Raw genomic sequence first — 17,526 nt, forward strand, 5'->3', positions numbered from 1 at the left:
CCCCAGACCTGCCTGTTTCAGTAAGTCCCTGGGGACTCAATAGCAACCAATTCTTACTTCAGTCCCCTCCCTGCAGTAAGAATTGGTTGCTACTAGCACTTTGTTCTTTAGGATGTCAAAAGCTATGAAGTTGATTATTACTGGGTTTGATGTGTTGATGCTTTTTCCTTTGAATTCTTTCTATTTTACTTTTGTACCATTTGTAAGCTGCTCAGAGCTTTTCTGTAACCATTTTTAATGGATGGATGGATGGATGGATGGATGGATGGATGGATGGATGGATAGGAAGGAAGGAAGGAAGGAAGGAAGGAAGGAAGGAAGGAAGAGAAAGAAAGAAAGAAAGAAAGAAAGAAAGAAAGAAAGAAAGAAAGAAAGAAAGAAAGAAAGAAAGAAAGAAAGAAAGAAAGAAATCTGTCTGAGAACAATTCTAAAGAAATTTTCAAGCAGCAGAAAGAAAGGTAGAAAAACAGGGAAACCTGATGTGTTTGGATTGCACAATATTTCTACTGTGAAAATGCAACCCCAGTAATAGGCCCCTTCACAAAGCATTCTTTCACATCCAGTGAAATGTAAAGAGGGGAGGGATGAGAAAAAGTAGCAATTAATGAGAAGGAGAAAAGCAAATCTTAACACCTACCTATTAATGCTGCCAGGACTATTCTAGGACATACTGTCTATTTCCTTTTAGAAAATATAAAAATGAATCACACTGTTAAAATACAGGCACATTTTTTTTCCTGATAAGCTTACTGCCCTTCCCATCACTAGTTTGCATACTGAAACTCAGCCAGAAAAATGTAGGTCTTCCGTCTCAGGGCAGGAAAATCTTCACTTGCTGTATTTTTGGGTAGGGTAGGGCTAGAGAGCCATTCTTGTTGGATCCCACTACAATGCCACCCTGTCCTGGCTACTACTCTTTTCTCCTGGTCCCAGTCACGTTGCTTTCACCTTATCACCAGCCCACAAGTGAGACAGGATTAAGGTGTCTTTATCTGGTGGTAAGCTAGAATGTTCTCCCTTAGTCTGATGCTACTGAAAGGCAGCCTCAAAATATGTCAACTCTGTCATGACCCATTCCTTGGAAGGAAGTCAGGTCCCCACAGTGCCTGGACACGGAGGAAACAGGGCAGGATAGGAATTGGCAATGAGGACAGCAAACTGCATATAGAGATTGTTTTTCACCAACTCAAGGAAGGGTGGAGAGCAACTGAACCCGGCAGCAGGAAAAGGACATAGAAAATAACTTTATTTATTTGCTTATATCAATGCATATGGTCACCAATCTCACAAATGTAATTCTGGACAGCTAACAAAAATTAAAGCTTTAACTCAAAGGGGGGAAATGGTCACATGATTTTCAGATTCTAAACCAGGTTTGTATGACTTGTTTGGAAAGTAAGCAATGGTTAGCATCTGGTTTTTAATTGAGTTCAATGAAGTTTCCTTTAACTGAGCAGAAGAATGCCTGCCTGCCTGCCTGCCTGCCTGCCTGCCTGCCTGCCTGCCTTCTCTTCCCTTCCCTTCCCTTCCCTTCCCTTCCCTTCCCTTCCCTTCCCTTCCCTTCCCTTCCCTTCCCTTCTTTCTTTCTTTCTTTCTTTCTTTCTTTCTTTCTTTCTTTCTTTCTTTCTTTCTTTCTTTCTTTCTTTCTTTCTTTCCTTCCTCCCCCTCTTCCTCCCTCCCTCCCTCCCTCCCTCCCTCCCTCTTCCTTCCTTCCTTCCTTCCTTCCTTCCTTCCTTCCTTCCTTCCTTCCTTCCTTCCTTCCTTCCTCCCTCCCTCCCTCCCTCCCTCCCTTTCTTTCTTTCTTTGTTTCTTTCTTTCTTTCTTTCTTTCTTTCTTTCTTTCTTTCTTTCTTTCTTTCTTTCTTTCTTCATCTCTCCATGCAATGACTGTTTATTTCCTGCTTTTATTTATTCTGTTTTTTTTCTGCTCTAGTGAGATAACATTTATCTTGCAAAACACTGTGAACTCAACAGTAGTTACCAACTTCCTGCTAAAGAACCAATTACAGTATCAGAAAGTTACAAAGGTTGGTCAATCCTGTAACTGTCTCTATAGTTACTGCTAACTTCAACGAAGCAAGATCTCTGTTCTCTTCTAAGCACACGGTAAGTGGCATGGATGTCAATCTTTTATAAGATTATTTTCTGCCAATATTTTAAAGAATTTGAGAGTTGACTAGAATTCTTCATGGAAGGAACTCTATTCATACTGTAAAAAAATATTACTTTCTAAAAACTGCAAAATTAAAGACAAGCCTGTGATTAATTTTACTTTTCAACACTGTGTATTATTTTAATGGCACAGGCATACAAATTTGTACCAGAAGAAAGTGGGCTTCTCAAATATTTTGCATAAGTTAAAAAAAATGTTACAAATATAGATGGGAAAATTTATTACCTACTGTAACAGCTTAGCCAGAAAAAGAGGAAATGGTACACAAAATTCAGGAAGAATAGGATTGGATTTCAAATAATATTGAGCTAAAGTTACCTCTGTGTCACACCTCTGTTTAAGTGGAATTTACTTGTGACTCACAGTTTGGCCAATTGTGCTCAAAAAAGTAAAGAGTAGACACTGAGAGGGACAACAGATGTTTGAAATTTAGTCAAGTGAACCTTTGTCATGTAGCAGTCAGTGCGGATTCACTGACACATGTCAATCAGCCCTGATGTGCCAATCCTCAAGAGGTGACAATGGATCTATATACCAGTTTTGGGATTCTGTTCTAGGCTTCAGGTTAGCTCCACTCTTCACAAAGTTATTCCTGCTCCATTCTGGGTTGCTGAACTTACCCTGTTCAGAAAATGACCTGGCATTTGTATATGTGCAACATATTAATCCAGGCTGCTTTAGCCTGACTTAGTAGTTATGAGGTTTAGGGATTGGTGCAAACCAAGGCTGTTAGTTAGATTCAATGCATTCTGCAAATCCAGAAAATGGATTATCTCTGTGACTAAGTTAAGCATGCAGTGAAAATTCTGCCTGTATTTGGAAGGTGTCCTCTAGCTTAACTAGTGAGAGTAGTGGACAACTAAATCCAAGAATCCCTATTTTAATTTTCTTCAAAGCCTTGATAGCCAATGTTGAACCACTACTGTATTCCCAGAGCTTAGATATTGGGAGGTCTAGTTCAGAAGCATGCAAAATCCTATCTTTCCTTCTTTAACCACTGTGGAAAATTAAAATGGAACTCCTAGGCCCAAGCCAAGAAGACTCCAGTCTACACATCACTTGGAGTTCCCAAGAGCCAGACAGAAACCTAGCAGTTGCCCAAGAAGGTCATGCAGTAACATTAGTCATGGAAGTCTTTCTGTAGTATGATCTCTTCTAAAACATTTTCTGTAATACTGCTTTTCTTTCTCTTTCACCATTAGTTGCACTGCTCAGCTGATCTTCTCTGATTATATATACTTTCTATCTCTTTTTGTTGGTTTCCTGTTCTTTATTAGGATAATTTCTTTTTCCTAGACTGCAGGCTTTCACATATCACAACCAGAACTTCTTGAAAGCATTACGCTCCAGTCAGTTCTGCTGTTGGTTGTTTCTAATTTTCTTTTCCCACCTTTAATTTTTTATTCCCTCCATGTATGGCTCAACATTCTAAATCCTTTTTCAGTTTCAACCTTCCATCTTGCATCTGCATCAACCTTTTGCTAGGAAAGACTATGTTGGACACATCTGGAGGACATCTGGGGAAGAGTAGGAAAGGGTCCTCTACAGATTCATGAGATTTATTTCTTTGCCTGCTGAAAAAAGGGCCACATGATTATCTTATGGTAGTTGTTACTTGATTCTCATTCTTATCCATCAGTCGTTTGTCTCCATTTTCTATTCCGCACTTTCCTTTTCCAATCTATCTACATGGGTATCAAACTACAAGGTGGATCTCAGCTTTTTTAGGGTCATTCTATATTGCCTAATATTTTTAGGTGACCAAAAGTAGGAAACAGGAAATCAAAAACCAACAAAAACCTGGATTTCCATTTAGGATATAAATCTTTTTATCTTGTGATATACACTGACCTCTTGGTCCTTCCTAGTCATAGAAAGAATAATTAAGAAAAAGGTTGTGCTGATCAGCAAAGGGGAAAAATCACTGAAGATCCATATCAAGGTAGCCCTTTCATGAGAAACAAAAATGAAGGTTCATAAAATAGCAAAGTTCTCAGTTTCCAAAATCTCTTCATCGGGCAAGATAATAAAAATATCCCCTGGATGGCGGAACAGTGAGGGACAGAATAGGAAGGAGTTGATGCTTGATTCATGTCTGCACCCGGTTCCAATCTTATATGACGTGCTGGAATAATCTGCAACCATTGGGTCTTACCAGATCCAGAATTCATGGAAGATTTCATCCAACTCTCCCAAAAGCTATTACTCATGGGATTATTCACCGCAAGGGATGGACAACAGATTCCCTGTCAAACACCTTTTTGCAGCTTTCCTATCCAAGTCATAGGGGCCAGTTTAAAGTGGTGTTAGCCTCACTTTTAGGTTGATTTTAGTTAGGTTCCAATTGGGATAAGTGCTGAGCAAAGAAGTTCTGCAACACATCTACCAGTTTGTTTTTGAAAATCTTTCATTGAAGAGAGTTTTGGAGAAATGTTCACAGAGGAGTGCCATATTCTGGCAACTGGACATTCATAAGTTGGACAAGAAGTATATAAATAATTTGTGTTTCGCTGTCTAGGCATCTCTGCCATTGGAAGCAGACTCCCTGGCATCCAATATAATTCTTGAAAAAGTTTAGGAGTAGAGTTTAGAGGACCCCAGGGTTCTTTTTTCCCCAGTAGCAGTACTACAGCCTTTATTAAAGGAAGAGCCACCCTTGAGAAACTGGAGATACTCAGTTAAATTAGATATCACCTAATTTCTCTTTCCACCAATTGGCTGGAGAATTTTCCAATGCCATTTGTAAAACAGTCGGAGGCTATTCTGCAAGACAGAAAACTGCTATTTTTATGCCAGTCCATTTACTTCATTCCTTTTGTCTGCAAGTTATAAAAGAAATTGACTTTTAGCAAAGCCAAAGAGGTAAAGCACTGGGTATACAATAACGTATGACTTATTTCAAGCAATCAAGTAATTATTATATTGTGAATTAGGGCAGGGAGGAAACTTCCCTTATTAAGGTTGCTAAGTTTTCAGCATTTTGAATGCTTTGAAGGTTACCATTTTCCCTTGTGAAATAGCGGTATCTGTTTTGAAAGCATGTATCGACTAACTACTGATTTGATATCAGTATTTTCCCTCCAATAAATTGCTCAAGATCACATACAACACAGTTATTATTTACCTGACTACGACACTGAAGGGATGGAATAATGCCAGGGGAGTGGCATAATATCTGTGTCTATTCTACAGTGGTTTCAGGGGTATCTGCAGGGAGGGGAGTCAAAAAAGTCAAGATGGTAGCCACAACCATGCTATTCAAGATCCACCCTTTTTCAACATGAGCGGCCATCTTGGACCATTTTGACCCTCTTCCTGTGTACACCCCTGAATGTTTGAATAGGGGCAATAATGTGTTGGTCTGGGGCATATTCTCATCAACATTTTTATTTCTCTCATCTCCCAGTTCAGTTTGGGGCGGGGGGGGGGGGACAACCATTCCCAATTGCAGAATGAGAAAATGCCAAGAATGTCAATGTGTGGCACTCCTGAAAAATTTGGCATGTTCAGTTTCAGAGTAAGGATACCATGTGAAAGCATGGAGTGACACATGCTGTTTTTGGCTAAAGAGAAGATACAACTTTGGAGTCCTTGGGGTTCTCTATAGATACAACCTGTAGATTTTTGGGGATTTAGCTGTTGCTGGGAGACAATAGGCATTTTTTAATCATTTGGCAGCTCTATTTGTTTAAACCTCCTTTGGAAAATAATGTTTAATTGATTTATGCGGCTGCCCACCTTGTGAAAATGACTCTGGGTGACTTACAGATGGATAGAACCATAAAAAACAAACAAACTAAAAATAAAACACAATGAACACTTGGAACAGGAAATAGAATAATAGAGTAAGAAAATAAAAGGATAACAAAATAACCAAGACCAACCTTTATAGAAACCATTCAGAAACTATTCTTGGCAGGTTCATCTTGCACTCTGGCCCAAAGCTGGAGAGAAAAACCAGGTCTCAAGGTCCTGTGGAAGGTCAGCAGGGTCAGGGCATCTGAACCTTGGGAAAGGCCTTGAGACAGAGAAAGCACAATTCCTGGGTTCCACAGGTGACATTATTCCATAGAAGGGACCTGAAGCTTGCTCACCCTCTCAGATCTCATGGGACAAGTAGAGACAATGGGAGACAGGTGGTCCCACAGATAACTCTGTCTTGTGCCATGAAGAGCTTTATAGGTAATAACCAATAATTTAAATTGCACCCAGAAGCCTACAGGGTGCCAGTGCAGCTCATAGTGTTACATGGGTGTACCAAGGTGCACATGTAACTACTTACGCTATTGCATACTGAACCAGTTTGCAACTTCCAGATGGTTTTCAGGGGCAACCCCATGTAAAGTGCATTGGAATAGTCCAAACAGGAGATGACCAGGGCATGAGTGACTGTGAGCATGCCCTTTTGCTCTAAGAACTGGCACGGTTGGCACACAAGCAGGATCTGTGTAAATGTTCTGACTGTGGCTGCCACCTACTCTTACAACAAGAACTAAGAATCTAAGACAACCCCTAAACTGTACACCAGTTTGACTCTGCGAAAGTGCAATCCCATTAGCATTAAAGGAGGAGAGTCCCCAGAACCAGGGGGCCGCAGAACCCCAGACCAGAACCAGGGATCCTGAAACCCACAGTCACTCACTCTTGCTTGAGTTGAACCAAAGCCTGTTCTTCTCCATCCAGACCCCCACAGCCTCCAGACACTGGGAAAGAACTTTCATAGTATCATGTGGTCAGCTTAGGATAGAGATGCACAGCTGGATATCATTGGTATATTGATAATACCTGTTCCCATATCGATGAATGACCTCACCTAACAATTTCATGGACATAGTAATTAGAAGCTGGGAGAGAGTAGAGCCTGGAAGGACCCTGGAGAAGAATGGAGTAGGGCTAGTTGTCTCCCCCACTACTAACATTGACTGGAGGTGGCCCTGAGCAGAACCATTATATCATCATGCCTCCCACCCCTAAACCTCGAAGCTGGTCTAGAAGGATACCATGATTGATATCAGAAGCTGCTGAGAAATAAAGGAGAGCTAGGAAAGATTCTCTACCCCCACCCCAGGCCCACCAAAGGTCATTACAAGTGCAAACAATGCCATCTCAGTACTACAAAATGGACTGAATGTGGGGCTATTTCTGGTGTGGGAAGAAGTTGAATGATTGTTCTCAAGCCTGAATGCCTATGCTGAAAAAAATGTTGCTGTAGTAAGTGCTGGCAGTGTGATAATTTTAGATTTAGAAGAAGCCTTAGTAATGCAGGAAAGGTTTTTCTCCCTTCAATCACACATCCTTATGCCCTCCAAGTTTTCCAACCCTGATTTTAAAAAATAGAAAAGAAACAACCCAAGAATGTGCAATATTGCCTTTCAAACTTATGTAAATCATAATGCCATCATGAAGTTTGGCTTTTTGTAAAATGGGACACATAATTCAATGCATGTGCCACTTCAAAGTTCTTCAGAAGGTCAAGGTAGCATCCATTCCATTGCCTTCTCCAATTTTGACCAGCACCACCAACCCTTCATCCTTCACTGTGCCTTTTTCCCCTGGGGTTGCAAATGTCAGTCATTTTAATTAGTCAAATTAATCAACTTGAACGTTCAAACTTTCCCATAATAAATATTAATTCATGCAAAAAGGGAAGCCCATAGACAACATTTACAGCATGTCAGGTCCATCTAGCTGAATTTTCACTCTCTGATGTTATGTAATCTGGGAGTTATGGGAACTCTTATCCCATCACTTCTGGGTTTTATGTGGTTGGGCTAGTCTGATCTAAACTGCATTTCAGTAGCTTTCCTGGACTTCAGGCCAGACCTACTTTGAAATACCTGAAATTAAAAAGATTGTCTTTTGTATACAAGCAATATGCAACCAGTAAGTTCTATTTTGATCCTGTAGAAGGAGGAATTATTTTAAGAAGATGCCACCGAAGATGATCCTCCTACCATTTTACTTGAGGCCATTTCCCCCTCCCTTTTCTTCCTATGCAAAACTATCCAGATCTCAATCAATTAAACTCACATGGTTAATCAACTCAGGTTTCTTTTAATGGCTCCAGTTTGTTCTTTTCCTTCTATTATATTGGCAGATAGCTTATCTGAATACAATAAGTAATGCATTTCTAAAATGAATATGCTTATGTTCAAACCTGCCTGCAAATCCTTCTACGACAGAGGTGCAAAAAGTAAGGCCGCCCACCTTCTCTTTTGGAGATTCTAGGGTCTTCACCACAGTGGGAGTGGAGACAAAAAAATGGTTTTTGTTTTTGCCTTGGGCAGCTTAAGGAAAGAAATTGATGCTTTAAGCCTTGGGACATTCACTTTTTCCCTTAAAACCCATGAAATCATCTCCTCAAATGGATTCTGGCTCTCATCATTTTTGGAGCGCAGCACTCAACACACAACATGTCCTTCCAAGAATCAGGAAGTTGATCATATATCTGTTAATGAAATATATTCTGCACATACCGAAGAAAACTCTTAACCTACAAGTCACATGGTTGATTCGTGGTGAAGTCTGAGTGTATTTACTTGTTTTTCATGAGACGTCCTTTAGCAAACCTTAGTTTATCCCTTATTTGCATTTATTTCACGTTTTCTGTCAGCGCCCTCATTAAAAAGCCACTCACTTTTCCACTGTTGCTGAGCTTCTCAGGACAAACACTTGAGACTGTCCCCAACCTGGCCTGTAGTTCTCCATCAACCTCTTCCTCGCTATTCTTCATAATCTTTCTTTATAAAGTCAGCTAGGTAAAGTACAGTGTTCTCTCAAGGAACCTCCAACCTTGATTTTGTTTAAACAGATTGATCAGTTCAAAGTAAACTCCCAATACTCTGTGGCTGGGTGCCATATGGGTATACATTGCCAAAAGGTTTGCTGAGATAGGAAAATAAGCCAATCTGTAATGATTGTATTTCAGCCAGCCAGGGTACCAAGCCCTTTCCATGCATATATTATTTTATATTATATTTTATATAATATATAAAAAGGTGATCTATTTTTTCCTCTTTCCCTCTCCACTTGTTTTCTAATAGTTTCTACTTACATACACCTTTTGATACTTCTACAAATGTCAAACCTTTCTTAAACTACTTATGATCTCCACCTGGGAGCAAATAATACCCTTAAGCTACATAAAGACCCATTCCCTAGGATATCTACAAGGGATGGGGTCAAAAAAGTCAAGATCTCATGTGTGCAACACATTTAAAAAGGAACCGGACTTTGATCGTGTGGTCTTGCTTGCTATCTTGACTTGCTCCCCAGATGTCCCTGCCTGTACTGTACTTGGAGATTATTGCAGCTATTTGTTTACAAGATAAAACTGAGCAGTTGCAGGGTTGACATTAGCAAAGGAGGAAGAGGAAGAGCTCAGGGAAGAGAAGTCTGTTATGAAAGCCCTTTGCATATGGCCAGAATCACTAAGCTTGACTACCAGTTCTGGGTCACATCATGGTGGAGAATGAATGAAAGCCTATATGACTGGGCAGTTCAGCTTGGAAAAAACCTGTTTTCCACATATTTAGATTGCTGGGGTAGCACTAAAAGAATATATTCAAGCTGAGCCTTTGATTTCCTCCGAGCATGCCTAGTTCCAGACAGAATTATTGCAAGTGTCTGCAGGAAACTTCGATAGGGGTCATTGAAAGTTAGCTTTGCACACTAGAAATCTGTATTAAGATAAAATATACCATTTAGCTCTATTTAATCTCCACTTTAATGACTGTTTTAAAATCTCCAGATTATTTCTACCTATTTTTAAACGGTAGGACATAAACAATATGTCCCTGGAAATATCAGCAAAACCAAAAGGTGTGCCATTTGTATGCATACAACTGTGCAACTGGTAGGTTGCCTGTCACTCCTGCAGAAGTTGTTGTCGTTTCAAGATATCTCCTATCCTATACATAAAGTTATTCTGTACCTATCATCCATGTGGGCCCTAGTAATCCAGCAAAAATACCAGACATTGTAATTCACTGGCAGGTATATACAAGCCACTTTCCACTTATTTAATGAAAAAAAATGAAGCAAGGATCTCCTTATGAAATCTTGCTTCTTGTTTCTTCTGGTAGTGATGGTTTCATAGTTATCTGGGTGGGGCGTTATTCACGATCTTGAAAATGGTGCTGAAATCTGATTGTGTAAATCAGAGTTCCTCAAATTCAGCAACTTTAAGATGGGGGGACTTCAACTCCCAGAATTCCCCAGCCAGCCATGGCTGGCTGGGGAATTCTGGGAGTTGAAGTCCCCCCATCTTAAAGTTGCTGAGGTTGAGGAACCCTGGCGTAAATAATAGAGTTTAAATAAAATATACTAAACAAACAAAGGTGATTTCTAGGCCAAAGTACGTTGCACTTGTTACATTTCTAGGCATGTGGTTCTTAGTAGTTGTTTTACATGCCCACAAGGAACTCCAGACTGGAGGTATTCTTGGGATATATTAGTGCTTCTCAATCTTAGAACTTTAAGCTGTACGGACTTCAACTCCCAGAGTTCCCCAGTCAGCATGCTGGCTGGGGAATTCTAGGAATTGAAGTCCACTTCGCTTAAAGTTCCCAAAGTTGAGAAACACTGGGATAGATTTAAACATTCATAGTATGGTTTAAACTGACACATTCATCATACAAATATAGCCATAACTTCTGGTATCAAACCTTCTACAGATCCTCTCCAAAGATTCTGCGTGGATATAAAATGGATTCCTTGCATTGAGCTAGCACATCAGGGTGTTGGTTGAGTTTATTTAACTCTTTAAAATCCTATTTTTTCTCTCTTTCTGAATTAGGGGCCCTCAAGATGAATCCTCAGGTGGTTATGAGCCAGCCACAGATGGTGGTCCAACATCAATGTCCTCAGTGGCAAACAGGCTTACTTGATTGTTGCAATGACTGTGGAGTCTGTAAGTAACCATGTATATATCTCAGGGTGGAGACAGTTTTAGACTTGCTGAGACTCTTAAGTAAATCTTGGACCACACACTTGTCCAAACCAGAAGATTTTTATGCTGGAAATAAATCTTCCTTGTCAGTGAGATTATGATGTTTACTAAAGGAAGGGCTACTGTACTTTGCTTGGGAACAATAAAATCAATATACTCTCTGGAAATCAATTCCAGTTTTAAAATTATTATTAAATGAATTGCAGCCATGGATACAAAGGGCGACTTCTGTTTTAACCATATTTGTTCCTACAGGCATGCCTTTAGTTAGGTAAAATGGGCCTCGGGTGAGGTGTGCAAATGTATCACCTTGCACTACAGATACATGTGTGAACAGAGGCTCCTTCCAGAAAAAAAAATTACACTCTACAGTGTCTCAATAGATTTCCATCAGTGTGAAGTTAGTGAGAAGACCAGTCCCCCTTTTATGTAGTTTTGGAAAAATAAGGGAAAATCTTCCTCATTCTCCAGTTTTGTGTTGCTTTGTCTGTTGTGGACAAAGGTTAGTTGAGCATATTTAGATATTCCAATGAAACAGCAGAGATGGAATATGTGTGGCATTTTGCTTCCACTCATGTTTTTCAGTGTTATGCCCCTAAGAAAACTACAGGAATTCTATATCCATAATAGGAACTAAAAACTGAAGACAGAGAAAGCAAAACCATTTGTAACCACTTTACACTGCTTTTCTCCTCCTGCTACCCTCCAGAGCAGTGTTTCATAATCTTGGTAACTTTAAAAGGTGTGGACTCCAACTCCCAGAATTCCCCAGCCAACACATTAAGATTCCAAGTCCCAGAATGCTGGCTGAGGAATTCTGGGAATTGAAGTCCACAACTCTTAAAGTTACCGAGATTATGAAACGCTGCTCTAATGCTTTGTGATTGTGACTCCCAGAATTGTCAGCTATCATTCTTGGCTTAGAATCTCTTTAATTCTGTCTTGAGAAAGCCTGGCTTAGAATCTCTAACAAGGTCAAGTAGTTTCACAACATTAATTACATCAGACCAAAGGTGGTTCTGATTCAGGTCTTTTATTTCTCACTTTGCCCTCTAGCTGACCCTAGGAAATTCATGAGTAAGCCACAAGTGAAGTTCCCACTTCCTGATCTTATTTCCCAACATCTGACAGTGGAAAGGTTATTGCCATTTATCCAGGTATCCAGTACATTATGTGCAGGAGAGGTGTTACATGGCTTACTGAGAGGCACCCGTAAATGCCTGTGCTGCTGCATTCTGGACCATCTGTAGTTTCCAAGTGGTCTTCAAGGGCAGTCCCATGTAGAGTGTACTGCAGTAGTGCATATGGAAGATGACGAAGGCATAGGTGCCCATGAGAGGGGATGCCCTGTACAGGAAAGGTTGCAATTGGCATACCAGATGAATCTAGGCAAAGGCCCCCTAGACACAGCTGCCACCTACTCATTGAACAGGATCAGGAGGACTCCCAAAACTGCATTCCAGTTCTGTCCAGGGGAGTATAAAAGGTAGTCCTCAGTTAACAACAGCAATTGGGACCGGAATTGACATCACTAAGCGATGTGGTCATAAAGCACAATGTCACATGACCATGCCACTTAGCGATGGCAATTCTGGCAGTCCTGTTACTGTCATTAAGCAAAGACCATGCAGGTTGTTAAGCAAGGACCTCACATGATCATGACTTCTGACTTTCTGATGGCTTTTCCATTGACTGCTTATGGGAAGCTGGCAGGGAAGGTCAAAAATCGTGATCATGTGACTGCAGGGACACTGCAGCAGCTGGAACTCTGAGGACCAGTCGTAACTACCACTCATTAGTGCTGTCATAAGTTTGAGTGGTCATTAAACAAGGACCCCCACTACTACATTCAGAACTAAAGGTAGAAAGTCCTTGGTACTGGGAGAACCTGGGAAAACCTGAAACACATAGCCACTAAGTCTTGTCAGGATTGAGTTTAAGTCAAGGTCAAGCCTCCATGTACTGGGACAAGACCCCATTTGGTTGGCCCGGGATGGAAATATGTAATTGGGAATCATCAGCATGTTCATACCTGACCCCATGCTAGCAGATGACCTTGCCCAGCAGCTTCATGAAGTTGTTCACAGGAAGGGCAAGAGCATTGAACCGAGTGGCTCACCACATATTAAGGGCCTCACTCAACCTCTTTTCCTGCCAACACTAATTGCAACTGGCCATAGGGAAAGGAAGAGAACCACTGCAGCACTGCGCCTCTTCCTCCTAAACCCAATAGGCAGTCCAGAAGGGTACCCTAACTGATAGTATCGAAGGCTGCTGAGAGATCAAGGAAAACCAGGACAATTGCATCAGGTTCTGCCAGAGGTCATCAACAAGTGTGATCAATGCCATCTCTGTACTATGTCCCAGCCCCACCCCCAACGGAAAACAGTCCAAATAATCTACTTTCTCCAGGGCCCTCTAGAGCTGCAATCCAACAGCCTTCCCTAAAAAGGGAAGATTGGAGACTGGACTGACCCCAGTCTCCTCCAACATTTGGAGGTGGGGAAAGCCATTTCAAAATATAGGATATGGTGGAATGTATAAGTAGCAAAAGAGCAGAGAGCAACTGGAAGAAATTATCCACCACCCTAATTCCTACTTGAATTTATAGTTGTTGATGTTTTGTTTCATAAATAGCATGTGGTACTCTCTGGGAGATAAATCTCTCTATGGAGTGATCTTACCGTGTATCAACTGTACCTTCTCCCAGATGGTATCTGCAAAGGTTTTTCCTTCCTCTTCTTAGGTATGTGTGGATTGTGTTGTCCCCTGTGCTTGGGATGCCAAATTGCCTCAGACATGGATGAATGCTGTCTTTGTGGCCTAACCATGGCCATGAGATCTGTCTATCGGACAAAATATGGCATTCCGGTAAGTAGAGGATCTCTGCTTTCTTCCTGTTTTCACTTGGATCTTGCAACACCTTTAACCTGGTTGTTGAATTAATCCTGTTCTGAATTTGTACAATGCATTAAATGGCAAAGTAAGCAGAGTGTGGACTCGCACAGCCCATAAAACCACAGAAAACCTAGCCAAGGTTAACCCTAATCACTCTGAACATGTCGTATCAATGCAACTATTTGGTCTTTAACTGACCTGGTTATGTGTGTTGTGAACAAAGGTGAAGACTGTGGTTTCCACCTGTACCATGGTTTGTGAAATGCAAACCACCCCGACTTATCGTTAAAGGGACATTTCTATCATAATTTCCACATACAGATGTTGCCCATATAAATTTGTAGACAAACTGGCAGATTGGATAAAAGGAGAAAGGAATCAGAAACTGAATTAAGAAAAGAAGGGAGTATGTGAAAGAGGATTTATGGCAGCTAAAAACTAACAGAAACTTTGAGGGGAAAAAATGGTGGGTCAGGGAAAAGAATTGGGAAGAAAGGAAAAAAAAAACAGAAAGATGCAGCAGAGACAAAGGAGGAAGGAAATGACTTCCAATAGTTGTTACATGGGAATAAAATATTTAGGTCACATATTGCACAAAGCATCATAGATATCTGTTGCTTTAGAGTGATATGGCATGCTGTGCAAAACCACAAAAAATTGGGGTTGGAAAGTTGGTTGCCCAACCCTGTAACAAGGAAGTTGTCAGGCCTTTGAGGTAGGCCAGGTCAAGAAACAGGAAGCCCTGGGATTTCAGGAATGACCATTGTTATGGTAACAGAATCTTGAAAGCTTATCCAAACCATTCACTACTACAACTTATACTTATCAAAATCAAGGCAGAGTTATTCTGAATTTCTTTCTCATGCTTTCCTCTTTCCCAGGACTCATCGATCTTTTCTGACACTGCTGTCCTCCCCCTGTCCATTTTCAGAGTCAGACAGACATTCTGTCGCAGAACACAATCATGCATTATACATTGAATATCAGCCTTTAAAAAAAAAAGTAATAAAAACAAGATCTGAAGCAGGGACGTTTTGAGGAAAGAAGCCATTAACAGCAAAGAAATGCATAGGGATGTGTGAATCTATCTACTTCAGTTTTTCATTGTAATGATTCTATTCAATTTGATTTTTGTGCTTTTGTGTGTGTGTGTGTGTGTGTGTGTGAATCAGATCTGATTTGCTGGACTTGAATTTTTAAAGAAAAAAAAATTCACCAAAATGATATGCATCTTAGTTGATATTTCTGCAGACATACACAAGCCCAATTTGAGCAAACAATTCTTCTAATATAATGTGCTTTATACAGACTTTCTCTAAGTTTACCTCCTTTTTTAATTGGTGAACCATATTGCCAAATTAGGAAAAGGGTAATTTTCATAGTGATAACTTTTAATCTCTGCATAGGTGTGAAAATTCAGAAATCAATCCGTTTGCATGCAATGCAGACGAAAAGATTTTTCTTCCTTATCTTTAAGAGGATTGAGCGTCTCTGCACCAATCAAGGTTGTCTTTTCTCAGAGTAGGTATTTCTTTATTTATTAACAAACTGCAAGACTACTTCCAGAGTTGTGAAGTTCAAGTTTGAGAATTTGCAGCAATGATAATACTGGCTGGGAACTTCTGAGAATTGAAATCCACGCATCTGAAAGACGAGCAGTTGGACAAGAGTGCTGGCATACTGAAATATTTGTACATGACATATCTGATATGTGAACAGCTATCAAGAATTTCATTTGCTTATAACATGACTCCCCCATCCACTTCCAAAGGAACCATTCTGTTTTTAACCTATTTTTCTGCTTAACAGGGATCCCTCTTGGGCGACTTCTTTGCATCAATGTTTTGCTCTCTTTGTACTGCTTGCCAGCTCAAGAGAGACATCAATAAAAGAAAAGACATGGGAGTCTTCTAAGAAGGTTGGTTTTGCTCACCGGACATAATGTGCTAAGCCTCAGGCATACAATCAGAGAAACTAGGAAAGAATTGCGATATGATACAAAAGAGCCCTAGGTGCTGTAACTGAAGTACAAACTCATGGGAACAGCATCTAAAAACGTAAGAAGCCACTTTCAGAATTCCATTGCAGGGAAGTATGGCCTAAAAAAGAAGGGAGGACTAGGTTTTGCTGCCAAAGGAGACATTTTTCATTGTTGGAGTTAACTGGAAATGTGGTGGTAGGGAATCCACTGAGACAAAAATGTCCTCCAAAACAATATCCACCATTCTGGGATGGTTCAAAGGTCCCTGGAAAAGATTCTTGGTGAATACTTGCCTTTCGTCCACCTTTGAATTCTGCCCACACATTCCAGCAGCAGCAGCAGCAAACTGGATCCAACTGTCCTAGGAAATTCCCACAATGCCTCTTACCACACAGTGGGCATTATGGGAAATCCCAGGAACTGTTAGACCCTAGCCACCAAACAGCCATTGTTGTGTTTCTGCTTCAGCCCAGTGAATCTGCAATGGCTACCAGCAAGATCAGGGAAGGGAGATGAGACAACACTCAGCTTATGGTGCCTCAAACCCAGTCATCCTTTTCCATTTTCTCAGCTACATTTTGAGTAATTTTGCAGAGAGGATGAAATTTAAACTACCCTCCATCCTTGTTATTGCAAAACCTGGTCCTCATTGGCATGCAATCCTTGATTATGAGATGCAAATACGCATACAGATAGACAGATTCCTCCTGAACCCTCTTTCCATCTTGTGTAAATATTATGTTGAATGGATATTTTAGCTCCACCCTGTGGAATTGATTTATTACGGTTCATCAGGGTTTCTCAACCTTGGCCACTTTAAGATGCGTGGACTTCAACTCCCAGAATTCCCCAGCCAGCCTTGCTGGCTGGGGAATTCTGGGAGTTGAAGTCCACACATCTTAAAGTGGCCAAGGTTGAGAAACCCTGATGTACAGGTTAGCCCCAGGAATGACAAGAAATAAAAAACGGTTACACTCTTTTCTCCTGCACAAGTCGAATGAAATATGCCACTAGAACCCTGCCTTCTAACTTTGTATTAGTTAGGCTAATATTTGGAGACAGAGTACGGTATTTTTAGCAAAACAAATAGAGTAAAAATGGTTAAAGAATAGAGGATAGAGAAATTCCACCTGCCCCACTCCATCAAAATAAATTAGAAATGTTTGACCTGTTCTGAATATTCTCTTCTCTGTTTCAGGTCTGGCTGTATTCAGCAGCATGTCTCCTAACGTCTCAAATCCATTTATACTTCTCAATGATATTTCATAATCAAACCAAATTGTTCTTTGAAACGATCCCCAGTGAACGTGTCCTCCACAAGATAATACACTGGACACTATTGCTCACAAAATAATATGGCATTTTAAGGACATAAAATGTGTGTAGTTTTCTTACTGGAAATATATTTAGAATTAAAACTACAGTAAATCTTATGCCATTTATCCATCCTCAAGTTGGCAGGAAAAAAAATATTGGCAATAAATTTGCTGCCTGGTGGCCAGTCCCTGTCCTGCCTCTGTTTCGA

General features: G+C 40.5%; 1 protein-coding gene across 1 annotated transcript; it reads left to right on the plus strand.

Annotated features, from left to right (window-relative positions):
* Positions 1-1,951: 1,951 nt before the first annotated feature.
* Positions 1,952-17,511, plus strand: LOC148216891 (placenta-specific gene 8 protein-like). The gene is made up of 5 exons (XM_088133113.1): positions 1,952-2,105; positions 10,970-11,083; positions 13,869-13,993; positions 15,830-15,938; positions 17,200-17,511. Exons 2-4 carry the CDS (start codon positions 10,981-10,983, stop codon positions 15,932-15,934), a joined length of 333 nt encoding a protein of 110 aa, XP_087989239.1. The 5' UTR covers positions 1,952-2,105; positions 10,970-10,980; the 3' UTR covers positions 15,935-15,938; positions 17,200-17,511.
* The last annotated feature ends 15 nt before the right edge of the window (positions 17,512-17,526 follow it).

The sequence above is a fragment of the Python bivittatus genome, unplaced genomic scaffold (genome assembly GCF_059951505.1).
Source record: "Python bivittatus isolate LINGU-HERP-01145 unplaced genomic scaffold, Pbiv_v1 ctg000070_np1212, whole genome shotgun sequence".
Taxonomy (NCBI): domain Eukaryota; kingdom Metazoa; phylum Chordata; class Lepidosauria; order Squamata; family Pythonidae; genus Python; species Python bivittatus.